This window comes from Pteropus vampyrus, unplaced genomic scaffold (assembly GCF_000151845.1).
Source record: "Pteropus vampyrus isolate Shadow unplaced genomic scaffold, Pvam_2.0 Scaffold116, whole genome shotgun sequence".
NCBI lineage: Eukaryota > Metazoa > Chordata > Mammalia > Chiroptera > Pteropodidae > Pteropus > Pteropus vampyrus.
This window is the reverse complement of record NW_011888897.1, coordinates 1,993,666-2,008,927: the sequence shown is the minus strand read 5'-3', so window position 1 is coordinate 2,008,927 and position 15,262 is coordinate 1,993,666. Positions and strand designations below refer to the sequence as shown.

Sequence of the window (15,262 nt, the reverse complement as noted above, 5' to 3'; positions counted from 1 at the left end):
CCCCCTTGAAGGCTTGCATAGGGTTATTTGGGCTCCTTCCTGCTCTGTACCACGTGTTCCCACCCTGAGCCCAGGGGAGAGACTATACCCAAGGGACAAGGGGGCAGCAAATTCCTCAGGCACCTGTATGCCAGATAGTCCCCCTGACAAATGAAGTTACAGAAAAAGCAAGGGAGAGAGCCAGTAATACAGATGCTTACATTTAATGCTCCTAGGCTCGCCCAGCTGAATTCCACTGCTGCTTCTCATCTGCCAGTGCCCTGACAGTCCCAATGTCATTCCCATTGAGGTACTGGGCCTGAACTCAAGTGATGAAGGCCACACATGGACACAGGGAAGGTAAGGTGACTAGAAGGAGACAGGAGAGTTGAAACTGAACAGGGAAAAGATCAAAAGTAAAGCCAGAAACCTACTTGGTCTTTTTCCATTCTCCTTTATTCCATAAACACCTAGTTACAAGTTGCACAAGTCAAAAAATAAAGGCAGAGAAGGGCATAGGAAAGATTTTTGTGATGTGTAGACGGTGGGAAGGGAGAAAAGTTGGGGAACTAGTCCTCTCTCGCCATACAGTCCTGGACGAGAGCTATGGCCCCTGAAGTGGGGAGTCTGAGGAGGAGGTGGGCAAAGATCTAGGGTAGCTGAGGAATGGAGGAGACTCCTAAACCCAGAGCTCCCCACAAAAGCCTTCAATGCATGGCAGGGGTAGAATGGGGCAGGTGAGGAGGTTCAAAGGTGGAGCAGCAAAATGAAAAATCAAGTTAGCAGATACAGGACAAGTGGAGTCATCGTGGTAAGGAGATTAAAGAAGGAAAAAGTAGGTAAAGAGGACAGTGGAAGGATCTCCCTGAGACCCCCAGGGAGAAGTGGGGCCAGCTTGCCTGTTAATTTAATATTAAAGTGGGAGTAGGAGTTGGAGAGGAAGAAATTATTTCAGGGGATGATCTCTCAGCCTCTCAGTCTGTACCTAGAAGGGGAAGAGATGAGCAATAATCAAAAGGAAGACAAAATATAAAAGCCAGGAATTGAGGTTTAACCCCTATGGCAGTGAGAGCATTGTTCTCTCTCTCTCTGTCTCTCTCTCTGTATCAAGTAAGACTGCCATCAAAGGCAGTATTTGCTGGACACCTGGACTGCTTCTGCCTCCTGGCAGAGGAATGTGCACAGGTACGCTCCCCAGGCATCCTCCCACGCTTGACACCTTACAATCCCCACTCCTCTAATACTTACAAGAGAGACTGAGGGCCTAGGGCCCTCACCAGTCATAGCGGCGGGACTGTCGGGAGGGGGAGTCCTCAGGTCCCTGTATGGCCAGACGGGGAGGCCCCTCAGCCCTTCGTCCTCCACCCCCTGAAGCCTCATGTCGTCGAAATTCCAGAGGGCGCTGCTGCCGGAATCGAGATGTCTCCCTCCGCCACTCATCATCAAATGCTGCAGCCTCACCTGTAGACACAGAGACCAGACATGACATGGCTTCTGGAAACAGACCCAAGAGTGAGCCACAGGCTTCTAACACAGAAAAAATCTCAGCAAAGGCTGAAACTAGGTGAATGGGGCGGTGTGGGGGAGGACAACTTCTGTATTTAGCAATTTTGGGTTCAACATGGTTCCTGGGAGCCAATAGCAGGCTTGACTACTTGACAAAGAAATCTGGAATGATATAATTACTAGGTTAAGGAGCATAATCCCAAGCACGTGATAAGTATTTAATAAACATTTGTTGATTTGAAAAAAAGGATCCAGGTGGAAAATGGTAGATTACTATCAATATCTGACTTAGGTGACAAAGTTTGCCTCTCCTTGGTGAGGACAGTGCCAGCACCTGACTCAGCTCCTAAATCAACAAGGCTCCAAGTGAAGTAATCTTGGTCTCACACATAACCTTGCCCAAGAAATATCTATGGAGGTAGAGAGAGAAAGCTGGTATATCCTAGTTTACAGGAACTGGACGAGGGGCTACTAGCCAAGAAGCTGGAAGGCTGGTGAGCAAGAAGACTCACTCTCATCCAGGTTGATGTAGTCCTGCCGCTCCTCCTGGTCCCCTGTGCGGTGGTTTCGGGAGCGCTGAAGGATGTGAGCCCGGTCTCGGATGTGATGCCCAATGGACATCTGCTCTAGTCCACTGTCTGAGTCTCGTACGGTCCTCCGAGTCTCCCGGATCTAAGATGAGGCAGAAAACGAAGCACTCAGCTGCCCCTTTTAAAGCCTGGCAACACCAACCCAGGAGAGACAAACCACCCACAACCCAATCTTGAAAAAAGCAGCTAGGGTTTCTGTGGCTGCCATTCAATCTGGCTTTCTCTGGGAGAGGAGAAGCCCTCCAACTCACCCCGCCTGGGGCTGAGCGCATCTCTGACGTCTCCTGATAGACCTTGGGGGCACCATCACCCGTATTGGAGTAGGAGATGACAGTGGAGGATGAAAAGGTCTGGCAGTTGCCTCCAGCAGTCATGTGTTCCTGAGGAGGAAAGGGTATAATTGGACTGGAGGAGAGGGGCTCCCCTCTGGACACGGGATCCCGCATGTCAGCTGCCTGTCCTTGCTCATATCTTCCCTACAAAATGTGAGAACTGAGAAAATGTCAGGACTCACCATTACCCCCAAATTCCTCTGAGTCCAGCAATAAACAAGAAGGACCTTAAGAGACTGAGCCTTAACTGCATAGTAACAAGCATGCCACTGCTGCTTCGCACTCAGGCGTAAGAGCAGACACAAGAACCCAGGGTTCCCTGGACTCAATTTTTTATCCTGCTTGACCCCTTCTCTAGCACTCTTCCCCACTCCTGCCTCCAAGGATTCAAGGTGTTGCCAGCCATCACTGAGAACAGGGCCAGGGAAGGGGATGGGGAAAGAGTCTCACCATGTTCCCAATCATATCGTTCATCATCCCAAACATGTCCATGAAGCCACCTGACTGCAGCATGGAGACGGAAAGCAGAGTCAGTACTCAGGGATGACCCACTAGCTACACAACTATCCAGTCCCTTTCTCTTCCTTCCTATCTAGCAATTGCTCTTTCTCATTCTTTGTGAATGTTTTTCTTCTTGTATATACTGCCGCCCACCTCCTCAGTCTCTATGGCTGCTCTGATCCAATTTTCTTTCCTCTAACTGCCCTATTTCCTCCTGTCTTCAGAAAGCATCGGATTCTAACCTATCAAAGGGTTGGGCATGAAACTTAAAAAATCTAACAACTGTATCTAGTTGACCCTTCGACCACACCTCCCTCCCTCCTCAAAATGACAAACTGCTAGACAATTACATTTCCTAATGAGTATCGCTCCTAGAAGGACCGGAATCAATAAATTAGCATCTTTATCTTTGGCTCAGGACTGATAGCACACAGCAAGCAGGCCTAGAGCTTTGTGACCACTATAAAAAGATTCTAGGGTTACCCATAAGGCTATTCTAGAGAGGCGCATTTGGAAGTATTAAGAGTATAGAGTGTGTCTGAGATGGAAGGACACAGGAGATTAGGACTCACCATTCCCAGCATCCCAAAGGGGGAGACAGCCCCAGCCTACAGGAACACAGAAAGCACAGAAATTAGATACCACATCCTACCTATCTTATTGGAATCCCAAACCAAACCTATGGCTTCGACTTCTTTCCCATCCTTCTCTCAAAAGATCACTAAGCCCTTTTTCCAGACCCCTTCCCCCACTTCCAGTTCATCCCACTTGCTGAGGTGGCTGTAATACAAGAAAAGTCAAGGGCTTTACTAACCACCCTCCAACTTTTCTTTGGGTTTCAGGTATATTGCAGCACCATTACCTGCATCCTGCGGCTGGCGGGCCTGGTCCCTGGCATGTTGCCATCTGTGATGCTGAGAAAGGGGCTATATCCAAAGCCACCAGACAACATTCGGTTCATATGCTGACGGTGAATAGCAAAGGGGTCCCTGTGGAGTGAGTATACAGTGTGGATGGCAGAAGGGCCAAGTAGTCGACTGCTTCTCTCCGCAAAAGAAAACAGTCCTAGGGAAACAGTGGCACAGATGCCTATTTCCCCTCTAAGTCCGAGCTGGAGCTGAGTATCCAACCAGTTTCAATCAGTGCCAGCAGTGGGAACCCAGATGTCTGTTGGAACTACTCTGAGACCTGAAGTGGAGTGGGATGAGTGCTCTAGAGCATGCGGGGGAGGGAATACTCACATCAGGAACATGGGATCCTCAGGCTCCACGTCCCTCATGAAGCGGAACATCCTGATTTTAGCTCCAGAGGGGCTCAACACTGTAAAGATGGGGAGGCTCAGATACTTTGAGAGAGCCAGGCTTTGCACACGGACTCAGTGTTGGGACTCTCAGAGCACTGTCCCTTCCAAATACTGTAGCTGACCCCCAAAAAACTCCAGTGAGACCCTTCTCCAGGTGTTCAATACCACCCTTTAGGGAGAGAAGAGCTCTTCAAACATCGCTCTCTCAAAGGAGGGCCATGGGAAAATTTCCAAGCCTCTCAGTTTTCTGCTTCCCCCACTCAGAGCCATCCTCTTCCCAAAGCCCTGGCCAGAAGCATACTCCCCTCCCCCGACGCCACAGTTCCGGATGCGAATCCCAAGTGCTGGCCCTACGCCCATTAATGACCCCAACCACCCCGCCCCCTCCTTACACTCAGCCGCTGCCAGGCCTCCTCTGGCGGGCCTCGTTGTCCCCATTGCAACTGTCAGCGGCTCCCCTAGCCTCGGCCTCCCCGCCAGGCAAGCAGATGAGGCGGGCCTGACTCTCCCCTCCCCGCATCTCAGACTCGCATACCGTGCAGCCCCGCTCCGCTCGAGCCTCACGGGTCCCCGATTTGGGCTCAGCGGCCCATCCGGCCGGTCTCGCCTCTCGATGCGCTGCAGGATCAGGGCTTGCGGGCCGGAACGCGGGATTGGTCCGGGCCTGAGCTCCACAGCCTCCCGCGCCGCCTCCTCCCACAGCTGCCACCTCCGTACCACCCCTCGGCCCACGGAACCCGAACCGCGGCCAGGCCCGGACGGAAGTGACGTCACGGTGGGACCGCCCACTCCGGGGCCGGAGCCGCGGAGCTCCGCCCACTGACGGGCGTGGGGTGGAGTCGAGGGCCCCTTCCTGGGGCGACGGGGTTGCGGGGGGCAGGGCGCGGGGGCAGGTTGTGGGGTTCTCTCGGGGCGAGGAGAAGGTGGGGCTAATTGGTAACCTGATTTGGGTCTGCGGACAGGCAGAGGCTCCCTGTAAGGGTTTCAAGGGGAGCAGAAGAGTCCATGCCTCGCCAGGGACGGGGCTGGGGCAGGGCGGCACGTTCACTCAGGGGAAGGAAGAGGACGTGGGACAGGTTCCCATGGGGGAGGGGCGGGCTCCTGGGAGGAGCCTGGAGCAGTTTTTCTATCCACGGAGCGTTCAGCCCTAGAAGGACGAAGGGAGGCATTTCTGCGGGGGAAGCACTAGGGCCAGTCCTTTCAGGAGGAAGCGCGATCCAGGCAGGAGGAAGCGCGATCCAGGCAGGGGCGTCGCCCTCAGAGTGACGTAGTAGAGGAGGTGACAGTTCTGCCCAGGTCTAGCTCTAGCTTCGAGAACTCGGGCTGGGGCAGAGTATCTAGGTTGATGGGTTCGGCCGCCAGATGGCGTTCTTCGGCCAGGCTGGAACTACAGCCCCTAGGGAACTGGAGTTGGCAAGGCCCCTGGACCCCTCTGTTAATCTGCTGTAAGGGGTCAGACTGAGAAAAGGCTCTAGTTCTGAAATCATTTAGTTTAGTGCCAACCTCACTCTTTCTTTTATCTAACTCCCGTGTTTTCAAGAGCTCCCAGTCATACACTGATCTTACTTGCTGCTAGTCAGGTAGGTAGGTCAAGGGTCTAAAGGTTGGGAGAGGAAGAAAAAGGATGGAGGGCTCCATTAACGAGGATCACTCGGGGGCGGAGCTGGAAACAAACCCCGGAGACCTGACTCCGAGGCCAAAGACTGATACTTTGACATAGTAAATGTCTTGCATAAAATTGGCCCAACTGAAGAGAAGGGCCCTCCCCCCGTGTGTCAGGGGATTTGGACTGTGTAGGATGGACTTTAAACCAGATTTATCAAAACTCCAGCGCTCCCCAGTTCTTTACTCTGGCTGCTGGCCATATTAGTGCTTTGTGGAGCCTGACAATGAGAAAGATTTGTTCCCAGTACTTCCCTAGGGGAGAAGGAGGAAGGGGTCCCTGGTGACTCAGGAAAAGGTATTAGGAGCAGGGCTTCTCAGATTTCTTTGGACTTGGTCATTTTCAAAGAGTAAAAAATAATAGTGGAGACAGAGAAGTATAGAGACAGATCAATTAGAACTTGACAGACTGGCAAAGCCAAAGAAAACCAAAGACAGGATAAAACAAAATTGGTTTTTCATTGATATTTCTGGAAAAGAAACAAAATCTCTTACATTTATATTCCAGATGCTCTGTCTCTGGACATCCCACCATGTAAGGGCCCCTTTTTCTCTTGCCCCAAACAAAAGTTTGACACGGATCAACAGTTATCCCAGTGAGAAAGAGTTCCACAGCCCAGACTTAACCATGGTTCTTTACCTTTCAGCTCCCTTCTCATACCACCATGTCCAAACCTTCAAGATGAGAGAGAAGATACAACTTAGCTTCTAGCCTCCTTTTTTCTTTTTTCTATTACCTGGTACTCTACCTACTGCCATTAGGTGCCTAGAGCCCTTTTTCTTCTTCCTTCCAAACTTAAGAATGTGATCAGTTGTTTTTACCTTTAAGTGATTTTAAATATTCATTTCAATGTATTATGTCCCCTATTAGTACAGCTGACCCTTGAACAAGCGTGTTTAAGCACACCGACCACCAGCAGTGGAAATCCACATTTAACTTAAGTCGGCCCTTCCCACGTGTGCATGTCCAACTGCAGAGCAGAACGAAATAGTATATACAAATTACAACTTAGCCTCTAAATATGAGAGAAAGCTCCAAACCTGGGCTTTGTCTCAGGTTAAAAAAAGAATCTTCGAACAGATAGGGATGAAGGAGGAGATAAAAGAAGTCATTTCCTAAGTCCCCAGAGATGTATAAGTAGCTATCCACTCCAGGAATTGAAGGACTGTAATTTTACAGGTAACCTTTCTGTGCCCCACAACCAGAGTTTGTGTCTCTTACTTCATAGCCTTCCTTTCCCTTCTCTCTCACCTTCCCACCCTCCTGCTCTTCCACCATTTCTCTTCTTTCCTTCCTTCCTTCCTTCCTTCCTTCCTTCCTTCCTTCCTTCCTTCCTTCCTTCCTTCCTTCCTTCCTTCCCTCCATCCATCTCTGTCCAATGAACTCTGATGAACAGAAATTCCCCAGTCAGTGGATTGTCTTGTAGGTGATAAGATGTAGGAGGGAGAGTGGATCCTGCTAGGGGTGAGGCTTAACACAAGGAGAATAGACTTTTTGGGAGGAAGAGAAACAAAGTAGTTCCTATATTTACTTCCTTATCTGATGGATCCAAAGTCAGGAAGTCCTTGAGAGAGAGCAGAGCTTGGCCAGAAAAGGGGCCTTTTTAGATGCAAGGTCACAGATCTGGAGCAATCCCAGGGCAGTTGGATATTGGAACGGAGTGATGATGGGGCAATGATGTGGGAGTTAGAGAAGATTGGATTTCCTGCCTGACCCAAAGTGAATGGGTGTAACCAAGTGTATGTGTGTAAGTATATGTGCATATCTATTAGGGGAGGGAGATAAACCCTGAAAATTAGCACTAAGGTGCCCCAGGTAGAGAGATTGAGTTGTACAGTGGACACCAGATCAGAGAGAGATTGAAAAGTGACTCAGGAGTATTTTTTTAAAATCAGCTTTTTAGTTTGTTTATATATCCACATCCATTCAACAAACATTTATTGAATGCCTACTACATGTCAGGTACTGTTCCTGGCTCTGGAGATATAATAGTGATACAGAAAAATATAAAGCAAGGTAGAAGGGGGATAGAGGACCAGGCAGGCAGCTGGGAGGTGGTTGCTTCTCAGGTGACTAGGGAAGCCCTCACTGATAAGGTGACGTTTAAGCAGAGATCTGAACATGAAGAATAGCTGGGGTGAGATCTTCCTGAGCAGAGGAAATAGCAAGTGCAAAGGCTCTGAGGCAGAAGTATGTTTAGTGTGTTCAAGGAACAACAAAGAAGCCAATGTGCCCAGACTGATGTGAATGAGGGAAGAGCAGTAGTAAGAGATAAGGTCACAGAGATAGAAGGAAGCAGATAATTTGGGAGTTTGTAAGACCTACGAAAGGATCGTGCTGGCTGTTTTACAGAGAAAAGACTACTGGGGGACAGCAGTAGAAACAGACCTGTTAGCATGCTGTTGGCCTTAATCTAGTTAAGATATGATGGTGGCTGTGAGTAAATCAGAGTCAGTGGAGGTGATGAGAAATGGTCAGATTCTAGATATATTTTGAAGATGGAGCTAACAGAATTTGCTGATGAATGGATGGATGGAATATGAAGGAGAGAAGGACTTCAAGGTTTTGCTCTGGGCAACTGAATGAAAAATAAATTACCATTTGGCTTGTCACACCATACTGAATAGTACATAGAACAGTACATAGAAATTGGGTCTGGCTAGAAGATCCTGACTATGTGGCTATACAGGATAACAGACCTGGACAGTCCTACCTTTAGAAGCTAGCCACTTAAAGCAGGAGGAAATGTAGACAACAGGAATAAATGAATTCAATACCTAGTTTGACCATAAGATGTTAGATATTAGACTATCTTGTATAGATATGCTAATGTTAATGGTTGGCATTAGCGTTGGAGTTTTAAGTCTTAAGATCTTTTGATCATTTCAAGAAGATATCCTGAAGGAGGCAGTATGTCTTGTGATCAATATGGGCATTAAGGACTGATTTTTGTACTACCTGTATGGTAGTTCATGTCGATAAATATTTACTGACCTCCTACTATGTGCCAGGCATAGTGCTAGGTGCTGGGGATGAAAAGACAAGACATGGGCTCTGCCCAAGAGGGTGGGCAACACGGAATCCATTATGATTCAGTGATGAAGTCTGCAATAGACCGATGTGTATTGAAAGAGCAAAAGTGGTTCGGGAGAGGGAGTAAGTGACTTTGGGTGTAGGGGAGCCAAGAGAGCATTCCAGGGAGAAAATGTGATCAATGCAAGGGCACAAAGGTATGCCCCATTTGGGAAGAAATACGTGGAATTTATTTTAGAAATGGCTGAACCAGAACTTTTGAGGCAGAACAGTGGTGTGAGAGAAGGCTACGGAAGTTAAAGGGACCAGACTTTGAAGGGCCCTGTTTGTTTCTGGACTTAATTCAGTAGGCCTGGGGAAGCTATCAAAGGGTTTTATGTAGAAAAATTACAACAGCCTATTTGTATTTTAGGTAGAAAGGCAGTTTATTTCAGGAAATATTTTTGAGTTTTTACAATATGCTATGAAGTAAGTGCTGAAGATACAAAAATTCTTAAAAAGTAATCGAAAACCCTAATTAATTAAGCTTCAAGTCAGCAAGTGATGTTGATCCCTGGAGTAGAGGTAGGACTGGGCTTGGAGAGAGAAGAAAGCATTCAAGGAATCTTTAAAAAGTAAAATGTGAAAGAGAGAAAGAAGGGTAAATCTCAGATGACCCCCTTGGCACGAATGAATGAATGGAGGACATTACCTTTAACTGAAATAGAAAATGAGAGAATTTCAGTTGAAATATGTGGGATTTGAGGAGCCGTGCAGGATCCAGGGAGAGATAAATAGAAGGGAATTGGAGTCATGGCTGTCACTTAGGAGAGAAGCCAGTGCTAGAGATATAGATTTGAGAGTCATCAGTGTTTGAGGTATGTGTTGGCAGTGGGACTTAAAACCATGGAAGAGCATAATGGAGTCACTTAGGGATACTGGGAAGAGTGAGAACAGGACTTCTGAGACTGGAGTCACCTGGGAGGGTTTAGCCAACAATTTCATTGCCTTCTTTTGATTATTAAGTCCTCCCTTAGTTTACATTCTGGGCAAGATAAGTCTCTAGCTGTCACGCCTGGTTCTATTTTCCCTATCCTTTTCATTTTTACTTTTTTCTCTGGGTCAACCATAGTCTTTTTAATCCGAAAATCTGAAAACCCTGAACAAACATGCACCTGTGCTAAAGTATATGACAACCGTGGCCCAGATGACCTTCAACACAGCAGCCAGAGTTGCTCTTGACTTTCTATGTACAGAACACTGGGGATGGAGAAGGTAAAGAAGGTGGATAAAGAAAAGCCAGCTTAGGGCCAAGGCCTAAAGTTGTGCTGGTAAATATGGCAGCTACTACCCACATGCGGCTACTTAAATTTAATTAAAGTTAAATAACAAAAACTTAGTCCCTCAGTTACATTAGCCACATTTCAAGTGCTCTTTAGCCACACGTGGCTAGTGGCCACTGTATTGGAAAGTGCAGATATAGAACATTTCCATCATCACAGAAAATGTTGTGGGACAGAACCAGAAAGCATCTATAAATGTTACCTTTCTTCTGGACTTCTTTGAAGGCCTGCGAAGATTTTGAGGAATACACATGGGGAAGAAATTGAAAGGAAGGCAGTGAAAGGTTGGGCAACAGTAAACTACTCCAGGTGTAAAAGTGAAGGTCATGAAGAAGGCATGGAGAATAAGAAAAGCCAATCGAGCCATCTGGAGGAGAGGTACTGATGGCAAAACCAATTCTTTTTGCTGAGGAGAAAGTTCACGGGGAAGTAGCAAAGCCACAAAAACTTTGGTTGTGATGTTGATACCGTAAAAGACTGACAGTGACCACCAGGACATAAGTAGTTAATGAGACGATCCTAAGTCAGAGGGAGGCAAGCCAGTATCCTAGTAGAATGTTGTGTGTTTTTCCCACCTAGTCAAAGAAAGAAGGTTGAGAAGGCTCTGAGATTAAGTCCAAAATGGTGTGTCAGAGCTAGGAAATCAATTCATTGAGTTCTTCCTCTTTGAGGCCTAGCATTGTGCTAGGTATTGTGCTAGGAGAAGGCGACAATCAGTAAAGGTGGAGGAGCTAAGGTCGGCTGTTTGGAGTTGGGAACGATGGATAAAAAATTTGTAAAATCAGAAGAGATCAGGGAGGCATTCCTGAAGAGCATCCATGGCGCTAGGACAGAGTGCTGTCTGGTCTGATGGGTGGAAAGACAATGCTGGATACATGCCCCTTTTCAAGTTGTACTTTGAGTCTCTTTGTCTAATTCTTGATGGCAAGGACTGTCTTTTTTCATTCAGCTTTGTGTTTCTCATAGCACAGTGCCTACACCTAGTAGGACCTCAATAAAAGTTTGCTGTAGTGCAAAAGTTCAAGCTCAATATAGAGAGCAAAAAGAAAACTTAGAACTTTTTTAGTTTAACTCAACTGTGAGAAGAATGTAATGATAGACACAACTTGACTGGTAGTGTTCATGATGAGTGTGCCTTAGTGTTGTTAAGATTAATCAAGTAACACTCTTGGGGCAACATACTTAAAACAAACAGGAGCAAAGTTAAGCTGGCTTAGATTTCTCTCTAGGAGTCCATCTTCTTCTCAACTCTCCACTGACTTGAGTTTTTTAAGATTAAAAAAAAAAAAAGCAAAGAAAAAATGAGAACTAGAAAATGAGGTTACTGGGAGCAGAATGGGGATAAAAAAGTACAGTGAGGACTGAGGGAGACTGGACAGAAACTCTCAGGTTTCTGTTCTCTAATGCTTTGAATAGCTAGCCCTACCTTAGCATTTAATTTATCATAAATAGGCGAACTGAAAAACAAACAAACCAGAAAGCTGGAGAGGGGGAAGAATTCACTTATGAATGAGACGGAAATAGAATTGAACACCTTACACACAGTACTGAGGTAAATTTCTAGGATGTCAGGCTAGACAGAAATCATAGTGTCCAAGGGGCTCATGTCTCTGTTGTTCTCACCTGGTCTTCTTTTTCCCACCTCCAGAAAATGTGTAAGAAGCACAAGTTTCCCCATTCAACTAGTGTGAGAAATTCTCAGTTGGACTGTGGAGTAATATAATTCTAGGTAATGTAGGGAGGAAGGGGGCAAGAGAATTAAAAATGTTGATCAAGCTACATTCAGAGACTGCAACATGCTGATCAGCCCTGCAGCCAGGCCAGGAGGACACCTTCAGAACAAAGGAAGATTTCTACTGGGATTGCTAACAATCCATTCCCCACACCCCTGAAGGGGAAAAAGGAACCAAGAGAGTCATTCCCTATGGCTAAAACCATGGGGAACCTATGGATTAAAGGCTGGGAACTGCCAGCTGGCCTTTCACTCTATATACTCTTCCCCTTCCTCACTGTATGTCCATATCAAAGGAAATGGGAACTAAAGAATGATAAACTGAATTCCCTGAACACTCTGGGTCCCTCTCACTCTCTGGCTCTGAGAGGAGACCTCACTGTCTGGAGTGTTACCCCTTTTCTAATAAACTTTCATTTTGACTCTAACTTTGGCGCATGTGTTGATTCCTTTCTACACTCTGCCAAAGGACCCTGTTCTCCTCTCAGTGCAGGGCTTGGTCTCCCTCCACTAACTCGGGGGAAATGTGCCCTGTCCTGCATCATAGTGATAGGCAAGCCTCCACAAGGCCTCAGAATTAGTTCTCTGGAATGAAGCGAACACAGGCTGGCATGCTTAACACTGTTGGCTCCAGAGGCCCAGAGACTAACCCCAAGGATTATGGGGATTGGCTTTCAGCCTCCCACCCGCTCCAAATTCACCCCAATTCTCACTTCTAGCTTCTTGCCCACGAAGCCAAAGACTTCATAAGACTAGTCTGTTGTCCAGCCACACAGGAAAAGGCTAAGGGATGCTTCCCCCACGCAATTACGGCTCTAGATCCAGGCCTCCTGCTTCCTAGGTCTTTTTCCTGTGGTCCCTGTGGACTCTAGTGTCCAAATTCTCAAGGCGCTCCCCTGGGCCTTGGGGCAGGATTCCCATTCTCTGCTTCTCCATCTCCCTGGAATTTTCCACTGCAGCTGCCTCCGCTCCCAGACACCCCTCCCTGGGCAAAATTCCCGGTTCCCTCCGCCTTCCCTTCCCTAATCACACCTCATTCCCACCCCCGGGCCTGAGGCCCCACCCACAGTCCAGCCCACACCCCACACTAACCCCGGTGGTTCCAGTTAGAGAAATGGAAGGCCAGGCCTTTACAGAAGGGTGAGAGAGAGAGAGGATCCCAGGATCCTTCCAGAGCGGGGAGAAAGGAGAGTAGAGGGGCTGGTCCCCTCTGGGGCTGGAGTGGGGGGAGTGGCCCTCCTCAAATCCCCATATAAGGCAGGGCAAGCAGTTAGGCTCCTGGATTGGCTGATTCAAATGAGCATTCCACCTGGCAACAGAGTTTCTATTGGCTCTTAGGAAAAATAGGAGGAAGGTGGATAGAGGTTGTTGGTGGCGGGGATTGGAGGGGGGAGGGGAGTGGAGGTGACCGAAGTGGGGGGCGGTTACCAGGGCAACAGGGTAAGAGCCCAGCAGGGTGTCTGAGACAGCAGGCGGGGCTGGGAGGTGGCTAAGGGGGTGGGGGGAGAGGAAAGGAGGGTGGGAGGGAGAGGAAAGAGACTGACGGGGTGGGAGCTAGACAGGGAGGGGGGGCAAAAGAGGGGGGAGAGAGAGAAATGAAGCCAGAGAGTACAGAGATGGAGAGGGTCAGAGATCGTTAAAGACATCAGTGGGTGAGTCAGAGAAACAGATTGAGAGAGAAGGAAAGATCTCAGAGAAAGATGGACAGAGTTCGGCAAAGAAAAACCTGGGTGGGGCTCCAAGATTTTTGAGGTGATGGAGACTGAGAAACTGATACAAGAGTCAAAAAGAAATTGAGAGGTGTGTACATCAAGGGACCAACAGATGGTATATTTAAGCACTCAAATACTAAATGGTGATGCTCGATCAATGTGTCTTATTACGAAAATGATAAAAGACTAATAATGGTAATGATTGACAAATATAGCAGTGCACACCAAAAATATCTTTTTCCAAACCCTAGCCTTCTACCTCATCCACATTCTTGACCTTTAACACACACTCCAGTTCCTGTCACCTGAAATCCCAAGTTTCTCGAAATGACTCAAAAATACTGAGACTGAGGACCAGGAACTGAGGATGTCTGGAGTAGGGTAGAGCTGGAACTCCATACCTGGACCCCTTGCAAAGGAGGCAAACATAATTTTGAAAGGCTGGGGAAGATGGCAGCAGAGGAAAAGAAAGAGAGGAGAAATGTGGAAAATAGGACCTGAAGAGGAATTGAGGAAAATCAGCTAACGATATAGGACCAGGTGACAAACTTGATGAGCCAACAAGTTGTCTGGGAGAGAGAGGGAAAAAGATCAGCGATGGAAGGGTAGAAGAGGGCAAATGAGAAGCGAAGTAGAGGTGACAGAATAAGAGATGTGAGTTATAAGTGGTTGTGAGGATACAAACGAAAGAGGAGAGATGAGAAATAGGACCAGTCGAAGAAAAGTGATGTGAGGTAGGTATATAAGAAAGGTCAGAGACTGAAGAGAGGAAAGGAGACTGGACGGCTTCCGATTCCCCACCCAGCACAAGGAGGAGCCTGGAAGGGAGGAACCCAGCAGGGGTCACAAATGTCAGCCTAGGGCAGGACAGAGGGTGGTCTGGCCTTTCAGCTCTCATTCCCTCTCAAGGCCACGCAGAGACTGTAGATGCAAGATGAGAGGGGAAATCCAGCATTAAGTGGAAGTAACTCCCCAACCTCTTCCTCTTCTTTAAGCTTTTGGTTTCTCAAATACCTGTCTGGCCTTTCCATTCCCCCCCACCCACCCAATCCCTTGGCAAAATCTCAAGGCTTTTTAGCGGGGGTGGATGGGAGGGTCAGTAGGATTCTGGCCATCCCTCCAGTCCGCCCCAAAAGACAGACTCCACATTCGCAGGCAGTAGGTCGGGATTCGGAAAGGTCCCTCCTCACAGGAACTCCACCCCTTCCCACCTCCTCGCCCCACTCCTTTCTCCAGGACCGTCAGTCTCTCCATTTCCCCCTCCCGGTCTTGTCCTCCCTCCCGCCTCTCGCGCGCTCCCTCCCCTTGCTTTCATCCTCCTATCCCCACCTCTCCAACCTCCGCTTTCATCCCCCTCCCCTCGCCTCTCCTCCCCGCTCCCGCCTGCCCCACCCCTGGGAAGCCCCTCCCGTCGGGCAGAGCAGCCTTTATAAGCGGGTTCCCTGCCCGGGGGCGGCAGCGGCTGGTCGGCGGCAGCTCTGCTGGTGCGGGGGCGGCGAGCCGAGGATCAAGCGACCGCGGCCGGAGCGCGCCGGCCACCGCCCGCACCGCCCTTCCGCTCGCCCTCCGGACGGCCGCAGCCCTGCGGG

At 48.4% G+C, this 15,262-nt stretch overlaps 1 protein-coding gene across 1 annotated transcript; it reads right to left on the bottom strand.

Annotated features, from left to right (window-relative positions):
- Nucleotides 1–419: 419 nt before the first annotated feature.
- On the bottom strand, nt 420–4,979 carry MLF2 (myeloid leukemia factor 2). Its single transcript, XM_011365831.2, has 9 exons — nt 4,747–4,979; nt 4,150–4,228; nt 3,771–3,897; nt 3,481–3,516; nt 2,858–2,911; nt 2,327–2,455; nt 1,998–2,157; nt 1,228–1,440; nt 420–964 (listed from the first exon to the last, which is right to left on the bottom strand). Exons 2-8 carry the CDS (start codon nt 4,197–4,199, stop codon nt 1,253–1,255), a joined length of 744 nt encoding a protein of 247 aa, XP_011364133.1. The 5' UTR covers nt 4,200–4,228; nt 4,747–4,979; the 3' UTR covers nt 420–964; nt 1,228–1,252.
- Nucleotides 4,980–15,262: the final 10,283 nt, after the last annotated feature.

Coding starts and splice junctions, on each gene's coding strand:
- MLF2 (XM_011365831.2), bottom strand. CDS start 4,199: ATGTTCCGCTTCATGAGGGACGTGGAGCCTGAGGATCCCATGTTCCTG. Junction 2,912..3,480: donor CCTTTGGGATGCTGGGAATG/GTGAGTCCTAAT, acceptor TCCATGCTGCAG/TCAGGTGGCTTCATGGACAT. Junction 2,456..2,857: donor ACGATATGATTGGGAACATG/GTGAGACTCTTT, acceptor TTTCCTCCTCAG/GAACACATGACTGCTGGAGG.